The 16,999-nt window shown below is 38.8% G+C and overlaps 1 protein-coding gene across 1 annotated transcript in view; it reads left to right on the forward strand.

The window, feature by feature from the left end:
* Positions 1-2,761: 2,761 nt before the first annotated feature.
* LOC146618307 (chloride channel protein 2-like) overlaps positions 2,762-16,999 on the forward strand; it is a 172,972-nt gene continuing 158,734 nt past the window's right edge. Inside the window, exon 1 of the mRNA XM_085371678.1 lies at positions 2,762-2,855. Within this exon, the coding sequence (XP_085227804.1) occupies positions 2,805-2,855 (51 nt within the window). The 5' untranslated portion in view covers positions 2,762-2,804. The remainder of the gene's footprint in view (positions 2,856-16,999) is intronic.

Here is a 16,999-nt window from a genome sequence, read left to right on the forward strand (position 1 = left end):
CACCGCGATGGTTTCAAGGTCCGAAATGTTCACAATAAATCAGGTCCGTTTCTCCAAGGTCCATGCAGATCTCCGGTATGGATATTTGCTCAATTTATCAAGTTAATAGTTATTTTCCAGCGAAAAGCTTGGCGGTGAAAATCAGTGATGGTCTCGTGCACCTCCGTCTCTCTCTGTGTCTGAGCACGTGACGGTACAGAGCAGGGGAAGGCGGGGCTTGTTCCTTCCTAACCAGTAGGGGTGTTAAATATACTCTTTGGGTTTTATTCTTATATTTATAGTATTTATCTTTTATTATTGATTTATTTTTGATCAACTCAGTGATTAACAGAGTAATGATAAATCCCAATTAACAATAACATGTTGTAGTGCATTACTGAGTCGTGTAAACTCACTGGGTTACACTAGCATGCAAACATGTCTGCACTGGTAACATATTGATGTTTGCAACATTTGGAATTTTTCTTTTTTATAATATGAACCATTTTAGTTTTCTACTTTAGCATGTTAGCATTTGTGCTAGCAAGTAACAAATACTAAGAAAATATACAGAATGTTATTAGATTTGAATAAAGTAGCGTGCTGTGTCTGTAAATATTATGTATAAAACAATGGCAAAATAAAATTACACTTCCTCCTGGCATCAGAAAATGGAAAAAGGATTAGATTACATAATCTTAGAGATTTTAATGAACTGCTCCAAATTTTACTCTCGCTGGCAGTGTAGCTTTGTGAAAATGTCATATCTTTCATCCCTTAAAACAGATTGAAATGCATCAGTTATCAGGGGTGTCAAACTCCAGGCCTCAAGGGCTGGTGTCCTGCAGGTTTTAGAGCTCACACTGGGTCAACACACCTGAATCAAATGATCAGTTCATTACCAGGCCTCTGGAGAACTTCAAGAGATGTTGAGGAGGTCATTTAGCCATTTGAATCAGCTGTGTTGGATCAAGGACACATTTAAAATCTGCAGGACACCGGCCCTCGAGGCCTGGAGTTTGACACCTGTGAGTTAGATGGACTACCTGTGAAGTTCACACAGTGTAGCTTGTTGGTGGTCAGTATTGACAGGTCAGCTGGTATAATACTTCACTAAAGCCTCAAATACTGTAGTAAATATTCAATTCAATTTCTTTATTGTCCCACAAGGGGAAATTAGTTTAGCAGCAGGATATAAATAAACAGAACAATACTATAAAATAATGACAATAATAGTGATTAAAAAGTCCAAGAACAGTTATTTGCCATTGAGGAGACAAGATGCAGTGGGGATAAAAGAGACCTGGAGTCTTTTAGTCTTCCTCACAGGTACTCTAAAACGGCGGCTGGAAGGCAACAACTCAAACTCAATCTTCAGAGGTTTTCAGCTACCTTATCAAATACATTTAAATGGAAACCAATATTAAATGGAAACTTTCACCACAAGGTTGTAGCATTTTACCAAAAACATTAAGTGTAGTTGTCCACCCCAACCAGGATTACATACTTCTATGTACTTTTAAAATTATTTACTTCCTAATAGAAGATTTCTACCTAACCTAATGCTTCTAAACTGCATCATCTCTGGTCTTGTAACTAAAGGCTAAACAGTAACGCGAATTAGGTACAAATTCTGGACTCGATGTGATTCCAGTTCATATTACATGAGAATACAGCCTGACAATGTTTTAACTTTAGCTGACATCTCTGCGATGCGATACATCAGGGTTTAAGCAACCTTTAAAGATTGGGTCATGTCAGGGAAAAACTTGCATTAATCATACTTAAAAAAAAGAAAGAAAAAAAAAAGATGGATTCATCTGTGTCAGAGATATTTCAGAGATTGTATTCCTTGTAGAACACCTGTCCTATCACTGGTGCATTGTGTTTGTAGCAGCTAGCTTAATGCAGAAATAAATAGCTACAATGAGATATAGATTTCACTATTTAGTAAAGAGATATGACACCAAAGAGAACATTTCACACATACTGTGTTTCAGGCCGCCTGTGTCATTCACTGATTTAACCTCAGTAATTTTGAAAATGCCCATTGTGATTTGTGAGCATAAAACTGTGCATTCCTACACAGAGTTATTTTTTCAGAGCACAATTGAATGCTTAACTCAAAAGAGCTTTGTCCCCCCCACCGAAATGCAGACATTTCTATTTCTAACATTAAAAATTGTTACATTTTGTTCAGTACCAGGGCTCTGTTATTGTGCATTCAGACACAGTGGGGCACACTTTAACCTGTGCATTTCCTGTTATAAGTCTAAATGTTTGCTGTGAGATGAGGAGTCATTAGGAGCTCTACCATATGACTGCAGCACCGTTCCTTATGAACACGGTTAGATTGATTGTCCTTTGTTTTTTGGTCCTGAAGAAGCTTGGACCAGCTCAGAAGGCTTTAATTACTCATATTATTTAACCTTTAATGAATTCCCTGATTACATACACAACAACAACAACAACACAAGCATATATACTAAACTAGACTGTTTTGTTTTGGTTTTAATTTTTATCTAAAGAAAATAAAGGATTAAAGGTAAAAGAAAAACTATGAACAACCGAAAGGTTCCTTCTGGCTTGACTGACACCTCCCACTTAAACTAGCAAAAGCTCCGCCTCAGCCTTCTATCTTGTTGAGAACTTGAGGCTATAAAATGAAGGAACTTACTGTAACCAGTTCACAGTCTTTACTTGGAGTTCCGTTTGTGAACTCCTTAACAGAAACTACAGTAAATCTAATGCTTTAATCAGTGAGAACACAATAGCGCTGTCGGCTTTTCCTTTCACTTGGCGACCTGAAAACCGCGAGCTGAACCATGGCAGGAGACGGGTCAGATCAGCGGGCGCTGCAGTATGAACAAACTCTTGTAAGTCTTCGCTTGTCACCACTCTGAACTTTGTTCCCTTGTTCGACAGTGCGTCCACTTCTCTTGGGTTGGCGGAGAAGCCACCGTGTGCCCCTTTTTGCTCGTTAAACTGTTGGAGACAACGATAAAGAGCAACGTGTGAGCCAAGTGTGGCCAAAAGCTGGAATAGAGATGAATGAAGTGTGGGGCAGTATGTACGTGCCGAATTCAACGGTGTGCCTATGTGACTGTGGAAATTTCTTGTGGAGTGTGTATGCGGTAGAAAACACAAGTTTTAAGTATAAATTGTCACATTTTAAACGAAGTTCAACCTCCGGGTGTTCTCACGTGAATGGTCGAGGTTTGCGGTGTCGGGAGCCTGCTGTGTCGGGCTAATGTGTCCTTAATTCCGTAATTGCAAGTCATGTATTCTTGTGAATTAACATGAGCTAATTCCTAAACTGGTGAACACCACACACTGAATTTCTCCGGCTTGCGGCTTCGCTGTAGCTCTGGAAGTAAAGGTGTTTGTCCGAACATCTGGATTTGGCTCTGTCAATAGGTAGCAGCCGATAACACCCACGCAAGAGTTCAGCCAAACTCCACTGTTAAAAAAACAATCTGGCCGTAAGAGTCGTCTGTATTGTCATAATACCATATAAAAGGTTACTTACTTAATTGCAGTTTTAATGTGTAAGTGAGTTTATTAATTCTGCATACAAATTATACCAGTTTGCATCAAACAGTACTGCATCCATTTCCAACCGATGAACGCAACCGTACTATTAGATGCTTTATTAGCTAAATGTAAATTTTGCAATGCATATCTGACTGCCAATAAGTAAATGAATCTTGCTGGACAGCGTTTTGTCAAGATTTAAATTGCTACAATGCAAGCGCCATTTGATGAATAAATTAAATGCCTGTTAGATAGTTTGGGTAAACATGCACATGTCATAGGGATTACTGGTAGTGTCAGGAGCACTGGATGTGTATACAACCACCAGCATCAGACAATGGATCAATTCATCGTTGGTTAGCGGCTTGGGTGCAGCACACAGCAGGTTGTGATGCAACTGGCAGCTGTGCAAGTGTCTTGTGCAGCACCCACATCTGGCTCACCATTGTTATCGTAGGCCATCTTCTTTATCTTGCTTTTTTTTTTTTTTTTTTTTTTTTTTTTATTACACATTACACAAGCAGTTGTCAGAAGTCCTAGAAAGTCTTCATGCAGCTTTGGATGACTGTGTTTAGACCTGATTTAAACAGCAGGGGGCTCCCACACATTTTAATGCCACAGGGCCTCAAATGAATAGAGATCAGGGCCTGTAGGTTCCCACTCCATAAGAGGACTAAGTGAGGGCTTTTAATTGGTAAATTTGAGCACATCCCTCAGAATGGTTACAGGGCAGGCTTTAAGCTGAGAGTCCCCCTCGTGTGTGTGCGTGTGTGCGTGTGCGTGTGCACTTTTCCTGACAAAAACAAAACTTTGGTCAAGCCTAAAGAATTGGCTGTTTGAAGAGACTCGTCTTATAGGCCAACTGGATCCATTCAGTTGATCCAGCACTGTGGCTTTAAATTAAGAGGAGCCACAACTGTAACACTTGTTTGGGCCTCTGTTTCTTTTTTCTTGAAGTTTCCTTGCACAAACACACACACACAGACACACTCGGCTCTGTCCACCCTGCCTCTGCTAGTGTGTGTGTGTGTGTGTGAGATTACACAACTTGCGACCCGCTGATTCAGCACTGGACGCTCTGTCACCCTGGCAGGGTCTCGTGCCCGTTCCTTCAGCTCTCGGAAAGAAAGAGGGAGGAAGAAAAAACGTGTTCAGACTACTTCCTTTGTTAATCTCGGCTTACTTCACAGCATATAGAAGATTGTTACAGGAACAAAAATTGTGAAATGGAATCAAATAAAAATAGCTCCAGTGTGCGAATAACCTCTTTTATCATAAATGAGTTCTCTCTCTGCCCCCATCCCCTCGCCGTGGGTTGTAGTAACATGGTGTCTTTGTGCAATATTGGCAGTCGTGGTGGTTGTGTGGGTTTTGTTGTGGGCAGTGGATGCTCAAAGAGGCCAGTGTAGTTTGGCTGTTAGGAAGGCTGAAAGGCTGGCTGTACAGAAACACTGGCAGAAAAGCAGCCTCAACATATTGTCGGCTAACATCAGACTAACACGTCAGTTTGTGCGTGTAGCTGATTTTTGGCTGTTTCTTCAAGAACATAAAGTTACATTTGCGCGTGTTTGAATGGTACATGGTGTGAATCTAGTGTATAAAGTTACGTAAGCATACGCACATCTTTTGTTGCACGAATTATCAGCAAATGACACCTTCAGTCAAGAAGTAATATTTTTGACCTTCATAACTGTCAATTGCAAGGTTAACATTAGCAAATCATTTTTGAAATGAGCAAGAGAATAAATAACTGAGCAAATGTTAAAGACGTCTTCTTCCAAGAAGTTGTAACAAAACTGTTTGATAGCAGTTTAAGGGTTAGGCTTTTTTTTTTTTTTTTTTTTTTAGCTCAAACGTAAGGTTTTAATAGGTCTTGTACAGTGGTGTGAGTAGCCTATCAGATGTCACAGGCTGATATTTATGACATTTTCCGTGGCGACCGCTATCATAAGCAATAAAGTGAAATCCTGTTTGTCGGCGTTGCTCCAATTTATTTGCAAAACTGTGTGAACACGTAATAATTAACAGAACGATCACACTGGTGCCAAACACGGAGTGCACACGACACGCGAGCTTCTTGGAGGCGCTAAAACAGTTGGATTACTCGTCACGAGGAATGCTAATAAAGTTACGGAAAGTGTTGTAATATCTCCTGCAGCTATAAAGATTCCAAAAATAACCCTGAACAAAGGACATAATGGAAAGTGTCTCTGTTGCAATCTGGAGTTTAAATTAGAGTTTTAAAGGGAGTTGGTGACAACAAGAGATTCCATCATGTTGCATTATGATAATTGCAAGATGCTAACACGTATGTTATTTATTCATTTAAAAAAAAAAAGAACCCCCTGAGACTTAAATATTTCTAACCTTAACCCTACGCTATCAGATATGTTGTCTATTTACTACTTTTCTGCTTTTCAAGATTGCGAAGTCTTCAAAGAACAATCAGGGGCCAGAAAAAACAGATGAAAAACAGTTCTTCTTCTTCTTCTAAAGAAAAATGTTCCCAATAACACTGCTTTTATCAAAACGTTCCCCTTTTTTTTTAATTTATTTTTTTTAGTCCAAAAAAAGACACTGTCCACATACCAATGAGACGTCTACGCATTTGGATCATGTATTTTTACTATTAGATGAAAATAATGAAATCAGCAGAGGCTTGGCTTAGAGGCTATGAAAGCTAAGGGTAGCGCTGGCTAAGAGTCCAGAGATGGATTGACTACAAACTAATATAAAGCAGGAAACTTTAAAGATACATTTTCTGTAGAGTGTCAAAGATGTTCATATTGGAGCGTGACCTATTATAAAATGTTTGACGGGTACACTCCTGTACTGATTCTGGTAAAGTCTGACTGGAAGACGCTGCTTCTCACCCTGATATTCTAGTGTTGAAGAAAGTTTTCAGCATCTCTTAATGTGGAATTGGCACCACTGAATGGGCAACTTTCCCCACTAAGTGACTGAGTAAATTGTGTAGTGTATAAAGGTGTGACATTGTTAGACGTTAGAGTCCTAACATTGTGGACAGCCAGCTGATCACCACCTTTGCCCTTTTATCTCACTCACTGGCTTTGATGGCTTGCTATTGCAGTGTGACATGGTATGTGTGGAGGCTTACGACCAGCTATTCCAGAACCCGTATCAGTGTGGTTGTTGGGCGTGCATGTTCAGTAATTCAGATATGAGTGATAGGACAACATGCAAATACAGAGTTAAAGATGGTCACTGATTGCGCTCGTCTATGGTGATGCAGGATGACACAAAGGCAATGCTGGAACCTTATTTCAGTCAGACTGTTTCATTGGAAGGGAAGTTACGGGCAGGCGTATTTTGTGACAGCAGGTCTTCTGATTGGGAATGTGCTTCCATTATTATACTGACCGAAGGCTTTTTTGAAAACGATGAGGAAGTGAAAGTGTCAGCTAAAGAAGTATGGAGACTTCATAATTTGCGAGTCCATATTTCCCTGTGTTAGTGGGGTGGCTCTGTGGGTTGTGTCCATTTGTCTTGCTGTGACACAGAATCATTTGTAACCTTGCGTCTGTCGCCTCACTGTAGTAATTTTTTGTTTGAAGCTTGCTTCCCAGCATTCATAGTGGAAATTTCCCTTCACTGGATCTCTCTCTGCTTCATTATGCCTTGTGGGTGAAGTTTTTTCTTCTTCTTCTTTTTTCTTTTTGCAGACCGGTCAAGAGCTACTTGACCCCCTGCTTTTGACTGTGTGCAGAAAGGGCTGTTTGCATAACCTAAGCTGGCTCTAACTGCAGATAAGCTTCAAAAGCCTCTAACAAGTTTTCTTTCTGTCACAAGAGATCAAGCATTTAGTTTCTTTTCTCTTTCATAAACTGATGTGTCCACCTGTATTTACTCTTTCACAAACAGTTGTGATGGATTTGCCTCTTGGTGTGAGGGCTCTTGAGGATGGTTTCAGAAAAGCAAAATTCTTAAACCTGTTAATGATGAAACCACACATAGTAACGGTGCATTTGGCAATCACTTCACAGGCCGGGACAAATGGAGGCTGGGCCTTTTTAGGTAAAACAAAAGCTGGGATGTGTTTGTGCGACTTACGCTTTGTTCTAAGATACATTGATCACACAGGCCGGGTTGTGTTGATTATTAATCACCCAGAGATGGCGGGAGGGAAAGGTTAAGCTCGATAGGCCATTAGATTAAAAGGATGAGGCAGTTTTTAGTGTTGAGGCGTGTCTCGTGATTAGTGCCACACCTTTTTCTTTCTTACTCCTCTTGAGTCCTTAACAAATATGGATCAGAGAAGAGATCAAAAACAGATCTTAGGCAAATACGGGAGATTCAGCAGAGCTGATTAGAAACTCTCAACGAGGTGATGTCAATTTAAAAAAAGAATGGATAACAAATATAAAACACAAAGCACATTCACTTGACTGCAAAGAGTGGTATGAAACTGGCTGTAATAAGATGACAGGAACAGTTCTCTAGCCAAAAGCAATTAGGAAACCTTGAATTTTGCTATGGTGCTGCACTACATACCTTTTAACTGTGTTGGCCTGTAATAGTGTCTGTGTGTGTGCAGGCTTGCAGAGGTAGGGTTTATTGGGGTCTTGTTCACAAGAGATGGGAGAAGGCAGCGGGAGATCGACAGACGGATTGCTGTGGATGCGGATGCTGTGCTGTACTGGTCTGTTGTGGTGAAGAGGGAGCTGAGTGTAAAAGCGAAGCTGTCAATTTACCGGTCGATCTACGTCCCTACCCTCACCTATGGTCACAAGCTGTGGGTAGTGACCGAAAGAACGAGATCGCAGATACAAGCGGCAGAAATGAGCTTCCTCCAAAGGGTGGCTGGCCTCTCCCTTAGAGATGGGTTGAGATAGTTCAGCCATCTGGGAGGGGCTCAGAGTAGAGCCGCTGCTCCTCCACATTGAAAGGAGCCAGTTGAGGTGGTTCGAGTACCTGACTAAGGATAAGTATTGTCACCATATAGTGTGTACAGTATAAAAAAAAAAGTAAATATTATTTGAAACATTTGGCTTTTGACCTTCAGATCAAGCTGTTGACCCTGAAGGAGAGGTAAAAGGAATAATGCTATATAGAACTATTTAAAACTATATTTCTGACTGCTATTGTTTGTACTGACGACATATGGGCATATAGGGAATGATCTATGGGGATTCTAAATATCACAATGTTGTTTTGTGTCCACGTGAACTCAGTGATCTCACTTTTACATTTCACATTTGTCTTTCTTTCAAGATGACCCCAAGATGTGTTATATCCTCAAAGAAAGTATTGTCAAGAGAGAGAATGAGCTGCCTACTTAGTGAGAAATATACTGTAGTGTAATATTATATAATAAGCTCAAGTTATTCATGTCCAAATCAATACCTATTATCCATGACCAACTCCTACAACATGTTCGTGTAATCAAAGTAAACCTCTGTTATGCTACCTGCATCTAATTTTTACTGAGCTGTCTTGGTAGAGGTTTGCTCTGCTGGAGCGCTTGTTGTTAAAAATTAGTTATGTTTTAAAACCTGTGCAGGTAAAAAAGAGAGGAATTCATCATGTTTAAATTAACTGTACAATTTTGTCAGTCACTGCGTCAGACTGGTGACCTGTCCAGGGTGTATCCCGCATCTCGCCCTAAGACAGCTGGGCTACAGCCCCCCGCAACCCTGAAATGGATAATAGGAAAAGAATGGATGGATGGATTTTGTCAGTCACTTGGTGTAACCTGATAATGCACTTAATGGCGATAAAGTGGTAATAAAGGACAGTGGGAGTGCACAGCCGGAAGAAAGATGACAATCATGATGTGGAGCACAACAGATCGGTGTGTGATGCTGTGCTTTAGACTGCGCAGTGCAAGTTGTGGCAAAAAAATCTACTGTTCAACAGTAGTAGAAATATTTAGTTTAGCTTCTGGATGCATTCTCAATCATCCAGGAAAGTAAATCTCCAAAACTTGATTCTGTTCATCTGGACATAGCGTTTTGTGGGAGAAACGTTTCGTCGCTCATCCAAGTGACTTCTTCAGTCTCAGCTGACTGCAGGTTTCCTCATTCTTATAAACATACATTTGCATAATGACTGAAACCAGCCCACTGAAGGAATTCACTTCTTTAGTACTTTAATGTACTATTTTGGTGTTGGATATTGGTTTACACATGTGCCCAACAAGTGAAAGATCCCTGACTTTTAGACTGGGACAAGGGAAATCTTTTTGGGAGGTTGTCTCAGAAAGGGCATCCACTATAAAAGTCTGCCAAATCATTTACTTGGAGTTGTGATTGAAATGCAGCTGTAACTGGTTTGAAGGCTGGTTGTTTTCAAGTTGAACTGATATTGTCTATTCATTTTTTTTTTTAAACTGTTGTAATATTGATCATTTTAGGAATTGTAGCAGATGGCTAAATGTTTCCTTACTTTGACTGTTAAATTCTGTCTGAAAACGCTGTCAGTCACAAAAGCAGAATGATGGGCCTTGCTCACAAAATATCCAAGTCAACTGGAATGCAACAAAAGTAAATGGGGTACATACATATAGTAGATTGTGGTAAAGGGTAATTAAACTACTTCTTTATCTTAAAAGAAGGAAGAAATAAAATGTGATGATGTCACAGTAAAAACTAATTTTTACTTTCTTGACCTATAACTAGGGCTGGGCCATATCATACCGTTCACAGTGATACCGGTATAATGTTGGGCAACAATAAGAAAATGAAATATCGCGATAGAATATGGGTAAAACGCGCATGCGCAGTGCCTTTTGTTTTCATAAGCAATGGCGGAGAATGAGAAGGGCGAAAGGGGATCGTTGAATGAAACGGATGAACCAGAATTGGTTTGTAAAAATGCTGCAACTTCAGTGATGTGGAACTGGTTTAGCTTTTGTCCATCAGATACTCAACAAAGCACTATTTTTGGTAGAGCATGCTAGCGGGGCCGTTGTTATTACAGTGTTTTTTTTTTTGGAAAATACGGCACACTTAAAATCAATCCTTTAATTTTTCTGAAAATCGACAGTGCCCCTTATAATCCCGTGTGCCTTATGTTTGAATTCTGGTTGTGTTTACTGACCTCGAAATGATTTTATGTCGTACACGGAGCACATTGTCGGAGCATTACGGCTATCGTAGGCAGGAGCCTCGCGGAGTGATACTGTGCTTCAACATAGGTAGGTGTGTGTGTGTGTGTGTGTGTGTGTGTGTGTGTGTGAGAGACCTCTTTTTAAGTTTTGTGGATATTATGCATGGTTATGCTGAGGATATGTCGGCCAATTTCCACTGGAAATACCTTTTGGTTAAACTGTCAGCAAGTAATTTGCACTGTTACATTTTTATATAACTTTAATGCACATAAAAAACAGCTGCTTGTTTAAGTGAAAATACATAGATGTTTGTTTTTTTTGCACTAATAAAGTTGTGGAGTTGTAAAGTATTTTGTCTAGTGTCAATTATATTGTCAGTTATATCGTTATCGCAAATTTTCAAATGTATATCATGATAAATATTTGTGGTCATATCGCCCTGCTCTACCTATAACATCAGATTGCATCCAAAGAACCAGTGTTTACTGTTTACACCCATATCAGCACTTATGCTTTTCAAGGGGAAAAAAATGTAAGCATTTCTGTTTATATGAGTGTCTCCACAGATATCTGTTTCACACGTTCTCAGTTTGTGAAGACTTCCTAATCAAAGTAGAAAGGAATGCATGTGATAAGTTCACATCATAACTACCCGTCTCTAGATTAACTCCTTCAGTCTGAACTTATGTTTGAATTCTGGTAATTTTTACCCTTTAAACCTTTAGTGTCTCATCACTTTGCTAAATTAATCTAACATAGTCCAGTGTATAAGATGTCATATGAGAAACGTTTTACTGTGTTTTTCAGGAAACACTTTTTTTGCTTTACCTTAAACATCTGCAGACTCTTTGTTTTTAAAAAAAAAAAAAGAAAAAAAAAAAGAAAATGGTAATGGGTCAGTGTGTCTGTGAAGGTTCTCAGTCATCCTGGTAATGGGTCAGTGAAATTGAAATAAAAATAGGACAGCAGACTTCTTGTGAGTCCAAGCACTGTTTTCCCTAGACAGTCTGTAGCATTATGTTAACTTCAGAGAGGCACGCTCCAGTGCATTCACTTGTTTAAGCATGAGGTACTTGGAGGTTAAGTCACAAAAAATTTAATTTTTAAGTACATACAACTATAAACTTAAAAAAAAATAAAAAAATCAGAAAACCCAGCAATAGATCTTACGGATTATTAGTAAGGAAAGAACTGTTTCATGTGGCCCATCCACTACACAGGTGATAGGTGAACAACAACCCTACATTTAAACAATCACTACAGGAGTCTGTTATGCTGGCTAAACCTTTGTGTCCTCGAAAACATTATCTCACATGTTCAGGAACTGAAGTCAAAACACAACAGGAAAAAATGATGAACCTCAATGACCTTATTTACCTCTAACAATGGTGAAACATTGTTAGATGTAAATAACTGTGTAATCTGTTTATTTATAAAATGCAATGTTAGTTTAAAACTAAAACAAAAATCTAGAAGATGAGAATTAATTGTAACATTCCACAACCATGTTTAATAAAAAAAATAAAATAAGAAATTGTAGTTGGGTGTTTTTTTTTTTTTTTTTTTTTTTTTTTTTTGTCAAGCAATTTATAATGGTAAAAATAGTAAATGGCCTGTATTTGTATAGCGCTTTACTAGTCCCTAAGGACCCCAAAGCGCTTTACACATCCAGTCATCCACCCATTCACACACTGGTGATGGCAAGATAATGGGTATGTAATGGGTATTTATCAACTCTAAGGAAATTACTAGTTATCTAAGGGGCAAATATCAAAGTGCATTGTGATTTATTATTGGTTAGATAGTTTATATGCTGGAAATGTTATTGATTTATTTGGGACTCCAGCCTAACCCCTACACAACTGTTAACTGTGCACCTTTGAGTGAGTTCTAGAAAATTTTCTCTGAGCTTTCCAGGAATCACCATGAACTAGGCGGACACGGTCTGAATTTGGTGGGTTCAAGCAAATGGGGAGTCTGACTTTGGTATCGGATCATGGCACTCAGTCACCTCAAAGTGACCTAGCTGGATTTTTTTTTTTTTTTTTTTTTTTTTTTTTTTTTTTTTTTAAGCGTTGACACATCAACGGATGTTCAGTACTATGTGTGACTGTTTGTTTGTTTTCTGGGAGATTTTCCATGCCTGGAGCTGCTTTTACTTCAAACACCTTTTTGATAAAGGAATTCTTGTTGATGTATCAACTCTGTGTAATGAAAAAGATCCCAGACTTCTTCACCTTGTTTGGCCTAACTACCCCAGTGCCTAGTGTTAGATTTTTGGCTTTTGAAAGTGCTTCATCTAAATGCTGCACCTAAACTCATTATCAGTCTTTCAGTTAGGGTTATTTATAGTCATCAGTGTTGACTTGGAACACACAAAGTTTTAAATGGTCAAAATAGTATTTGTTCTTTTTGGTGTTTTTGGTTTTTTTGAAGCCCTTTACCTTCTTTGAATGACAACCCAGTGACAGGGCGCCACAAGCCAGTATACTCCCGGTGCTGATCCAAAGCCCAGACAAATGGTGAGGATTGCGTCAGGAAGAGCATCTGACATAAAATCTATCCAAATTAAACATGCGGGTCATAAAGAGTAAGCTGGAAAGGATATGCAGCAGTTGGTGGTACTGGGGGCAAAAAAGACAGGAAGCCAAACTGGAGGTAGCAGAAGTGAAGATAATATTTTCATTTGGTGTGACCAGAATTGGCAGGATTAGAAATAAGTACATCAGAGGGACAGTTCAAGGTTGAGATGGTTTGGGACATGTTTAACAATCTTTGTCCAGGCCGGAGGAAAAGAGGAACTGTATTGATGAGTCCGGGAGTATTGTTGAATATTGATCCTCAAGAATTTCATATGGGTTCATCTCACACAGCTGGGTTTTTGTTTTTTGTTTTGTTTTTTTAAGTTCTGCTTTCCATTTACAGCTTTAGTTCTTAAAGTGTTCAATTTATATAAATTTTAGAGTTTTAAAGAAAGAAATGTAGAAATTATACTTATTCCTGTAAAAAGTATTCCCAGTGGAACTGGTAAAGTAACGGGTTGTAGCATTACCGCTAAACACAGAGTACATCTGAAGCTCATGGGACTGTCAGTAGTCTTGTAGGTAGGGCTGTTCGATATAACGATATATATCGGATGACGATATAAAAACGTCTATAGTTTCATTTTACGCTATCGTTTGTTTCGTGGTGCATGAAAATGCATCGGTTAAAACACTCGACTCCAGCTACATGACGCGCAGCTGGAAACACTTCCCACAAGACGAGCTGCCCGAGATTCACAGAATTTACAGAAAATGTTACATTTTTGTGATTTGTATCGTTATCGGGACAATAGAATTCTTATATCGGGATATGAGATTTTGGTCATATCGCACAGCCCTACTTGTAGGTATTTGCTAATATATGTGACAAAGGAGGAAAAGCCAGGGGATCATCAAAGTTGGTGCCATTCATGATCTGTGCACAATGAAGTTTGGCATCTACTGAAGGAGCTGAAAGAGATGGAAAGCACAGAAAAGAAGGCCCGTAAGATCATGTTGTTGTTGTTGTTGTTGTTTGTTATTTTCTTTCTTTCTTTTCCTACTTGTCTTGTGCCTGACAACAGCCTTAAGAAGTTCTAAATCACAGCCTCTTTGAATCTATTGCTGATCTGTTTGCGTTTTTTCTGTAGCCTGTGGCATCTTTCAAAAGCTGCCCAATCAGAACAGAGCGGGCTTAGAAGTGGGGCCTTGAAGAGCTAAAACAACCCATTCAAGACAGAGGCTAACCTGAGGGCTTTCACAAAGGACCATTTTAAGATAAATAAGGGCTTTATTAAATTGTAAATCATGCATCAGCAGAGCCTGGACATGACAGTGTTTCTGAAGGTTTGCTTTAAGGAATTTACTGTTCAACATGAATCAAACCAAGCTCAGCTGCTTTATGGTTAGTATTGATTCTAAAAAAGTTTCCGTCTCCTATGTTTCTGATAAGCCTATCCTATTTCTAATGTGCTTCTAATAGCCCTGCGTTTTAGTGCACTTTAAAATAAACCAACTGCAAGGTAACTGTGTGAATGCCACACACACAAACACAACACTCCTGTGTGTTTGTTGCTTGTGAAATCTGCATACTGTACAAGATCAGTTCATAAGCCTAGAATTGCAGTAACTCTTCCCCCTCAGCTGCCTGATGTCTAATTGCCGTTAGATCGAGTGTAATTAAACAGACGCTTGGCGGTGTTTAGCCCCCAATGAAGTTGATCAACGCTGCTCTTGGCAGCAGAGACACAGCGGTCCCTGTGCTGACAGATTGGAAGGGACGATGGAAGGTGCTTTGTTGCACCAAATGTTGGTTATCAGCAGGCTATACAGAACTCTTAGCACACACACCGTCTCACTAATAGGCACTTGGCCTTTTGCTCACATGCAGCTCTTTAGACAACGGCATGCAGGGAGGTGTGACGTGGACACATTAACACATCGGCACTCGTGCACAGCCCACCTGTTTATTTGTACCATCCATGACTCTTTATACCTCGTGCTGTTCATCCCGTTGCTGTGCAGAGGCAAACTGTTGCTAACAGGGTGCAGCTCTGCGTATCCAATCAGAACACAGTAGATTTAATTTTATGCAAATGAGCCACTTTGCTGTCCTGTCTCAAGTGTTTGAGGGCCTGGGTTTGTTCTCACTTTCCGCATGGCTGTCCCCGTCTTTATTTTCTTTCTCTTTGTCCCCCTACCATTCCCGGTCGCAGACGCTCTTGTCTCATGTTTCTCTATCTGTTCCTGGATTGTTTGGGACTGAGCGTAACTTGCCTGTTCTTGTTGATAATATGGTGCTGATGTGAGGGTTTCTTTCAAAGTTTTACTGTGTGCCGGCTGTTCGACCTTTGAACATTGGATACTAAAGTTTTTTTTTTTTTTTTTTTGTTGTTGTTGTTTTTTTTGATATTGACCAAACCCTTTCCTTCAAACAAATCCTTGCTACTGCACTGTGTCTCTGAACAAATGATGTAGCTAACAGTATCCCTGTGAAGAGTCAACTTCTGCTTTGGCACAGATTTTCCTCTGTACACTTCCTCAGTACATTTTAAATCAAACAAACAAGATAAGATTGAATTGCAGACTTTCACTTTTAATTTTGCATTTAGGAGTAAAAAAAAAAAGTACATTAACTGTGGAGGCGTTGATAAGGATTGTTATCTAGATCATTTTTTTTTGTCTCACACGGTGCCAGATTGTTTAACATCAGTGTTGCAATCAGCCCAGAACGTCACTAATTATTATTTATAATGTTAAGAGTTAATCGACTTTATGTATTATGTTTGTTTTTGTATTTCATCACTACTTTGTGTGTCCAGCATATTTTTCCGGCGTTTTGCTTTCCTAGAAATGTTTCCTAGAAATGTTTCCTAAAGTAAAATTAGTTGATTTATTAATTAGTGGACACACGGAAATGAGTTTGTGCTTATCCATAGTCACATTGTATTTTGTTTTTGAAGTGCACTCACTGTGTTTTTAAATTGAAAAAATTGTCCTTGAGTTGTTAAATCTTTTCATCTCTGCCTGTTGATTGCCTTTTAGTGTTATGTGTTGTTGGCAAGCCCTTTTTAATATCGGTTTTGATAAGTAACTTTATTACTTTATTCTTATTTTTATTATTGATTAATCATTTACAAGATGGACTTTTACTAAACAGCCAACATCCAAAGGACGTTGGCTATGAATGTCCTTCAAGAAGCCTTGAGAACTATTCCTAAAAACTACTTGGAGAGTGATAATTGTATAAACTGTATTTTTTGCTTTGTACACTGTATTTCTGTGTTCGTTTGTATGTCTCAGTAAATCACTGGACAAGTTTCTCATTTTCCTTGCAAAGTGTAAAGAAATGAGGGGTTGCTCAACACTTTATTACATGCATGGAGAACCAGCAACAAGCTACATACATGCATGGAGAACAGGCTCTTCTTTGTGCACAAATTGAAGAGAAAATTTAATTAATTTATTTATTTAATTTAGCGATAATGTTTCTGGCTTTTAATTTGGATTTTTTTTTCGTTTGATAGCTTTACACAGTGTAATGAGTTTTTAATTAGTTTTTTAACTAGACATGGCACATTATATGCTGATTGGCTGATGATTTAAAACAAATTAAATCTGCAATAATGGAATACAAACATGTTAAAGAGGACAAGGCCAGTAGGTTATAATTTATATATATTTTTCATGTCTTACAGTTTGTTGCCCTGTGTCTGCAACTATCAGTATTTGTTTTTTGTTTTGTTGTATTTATGTATTTATTTTATTTTTAAATTACAAAACAAACAGAAACAGGCGAATAAAATAATCCAACAGCCACCACAATAAAAGCTTGGCAACAGATGTACAACAGATCATTATAACATCACATATTAGAACATTATAACAATGCATC

The sequence above is a fragment of the Diplotaxodon limnothrissa genome, linkage group LG14 (genome assembly GCF_057381915.1).
Source record: "Diplotaxodon limnothrissa isolate DT_005_m linkage group LG14, D_limnothrissa_male_GT1.1, whole genome shotgun sequence".
Lineage (NCBI taxonomy): Eukaryota > Metazoa > Chordata > Actinopteri > Cichliformes > Cichlidae > Diplotaxodon > Diplotaxodon limnothrissa.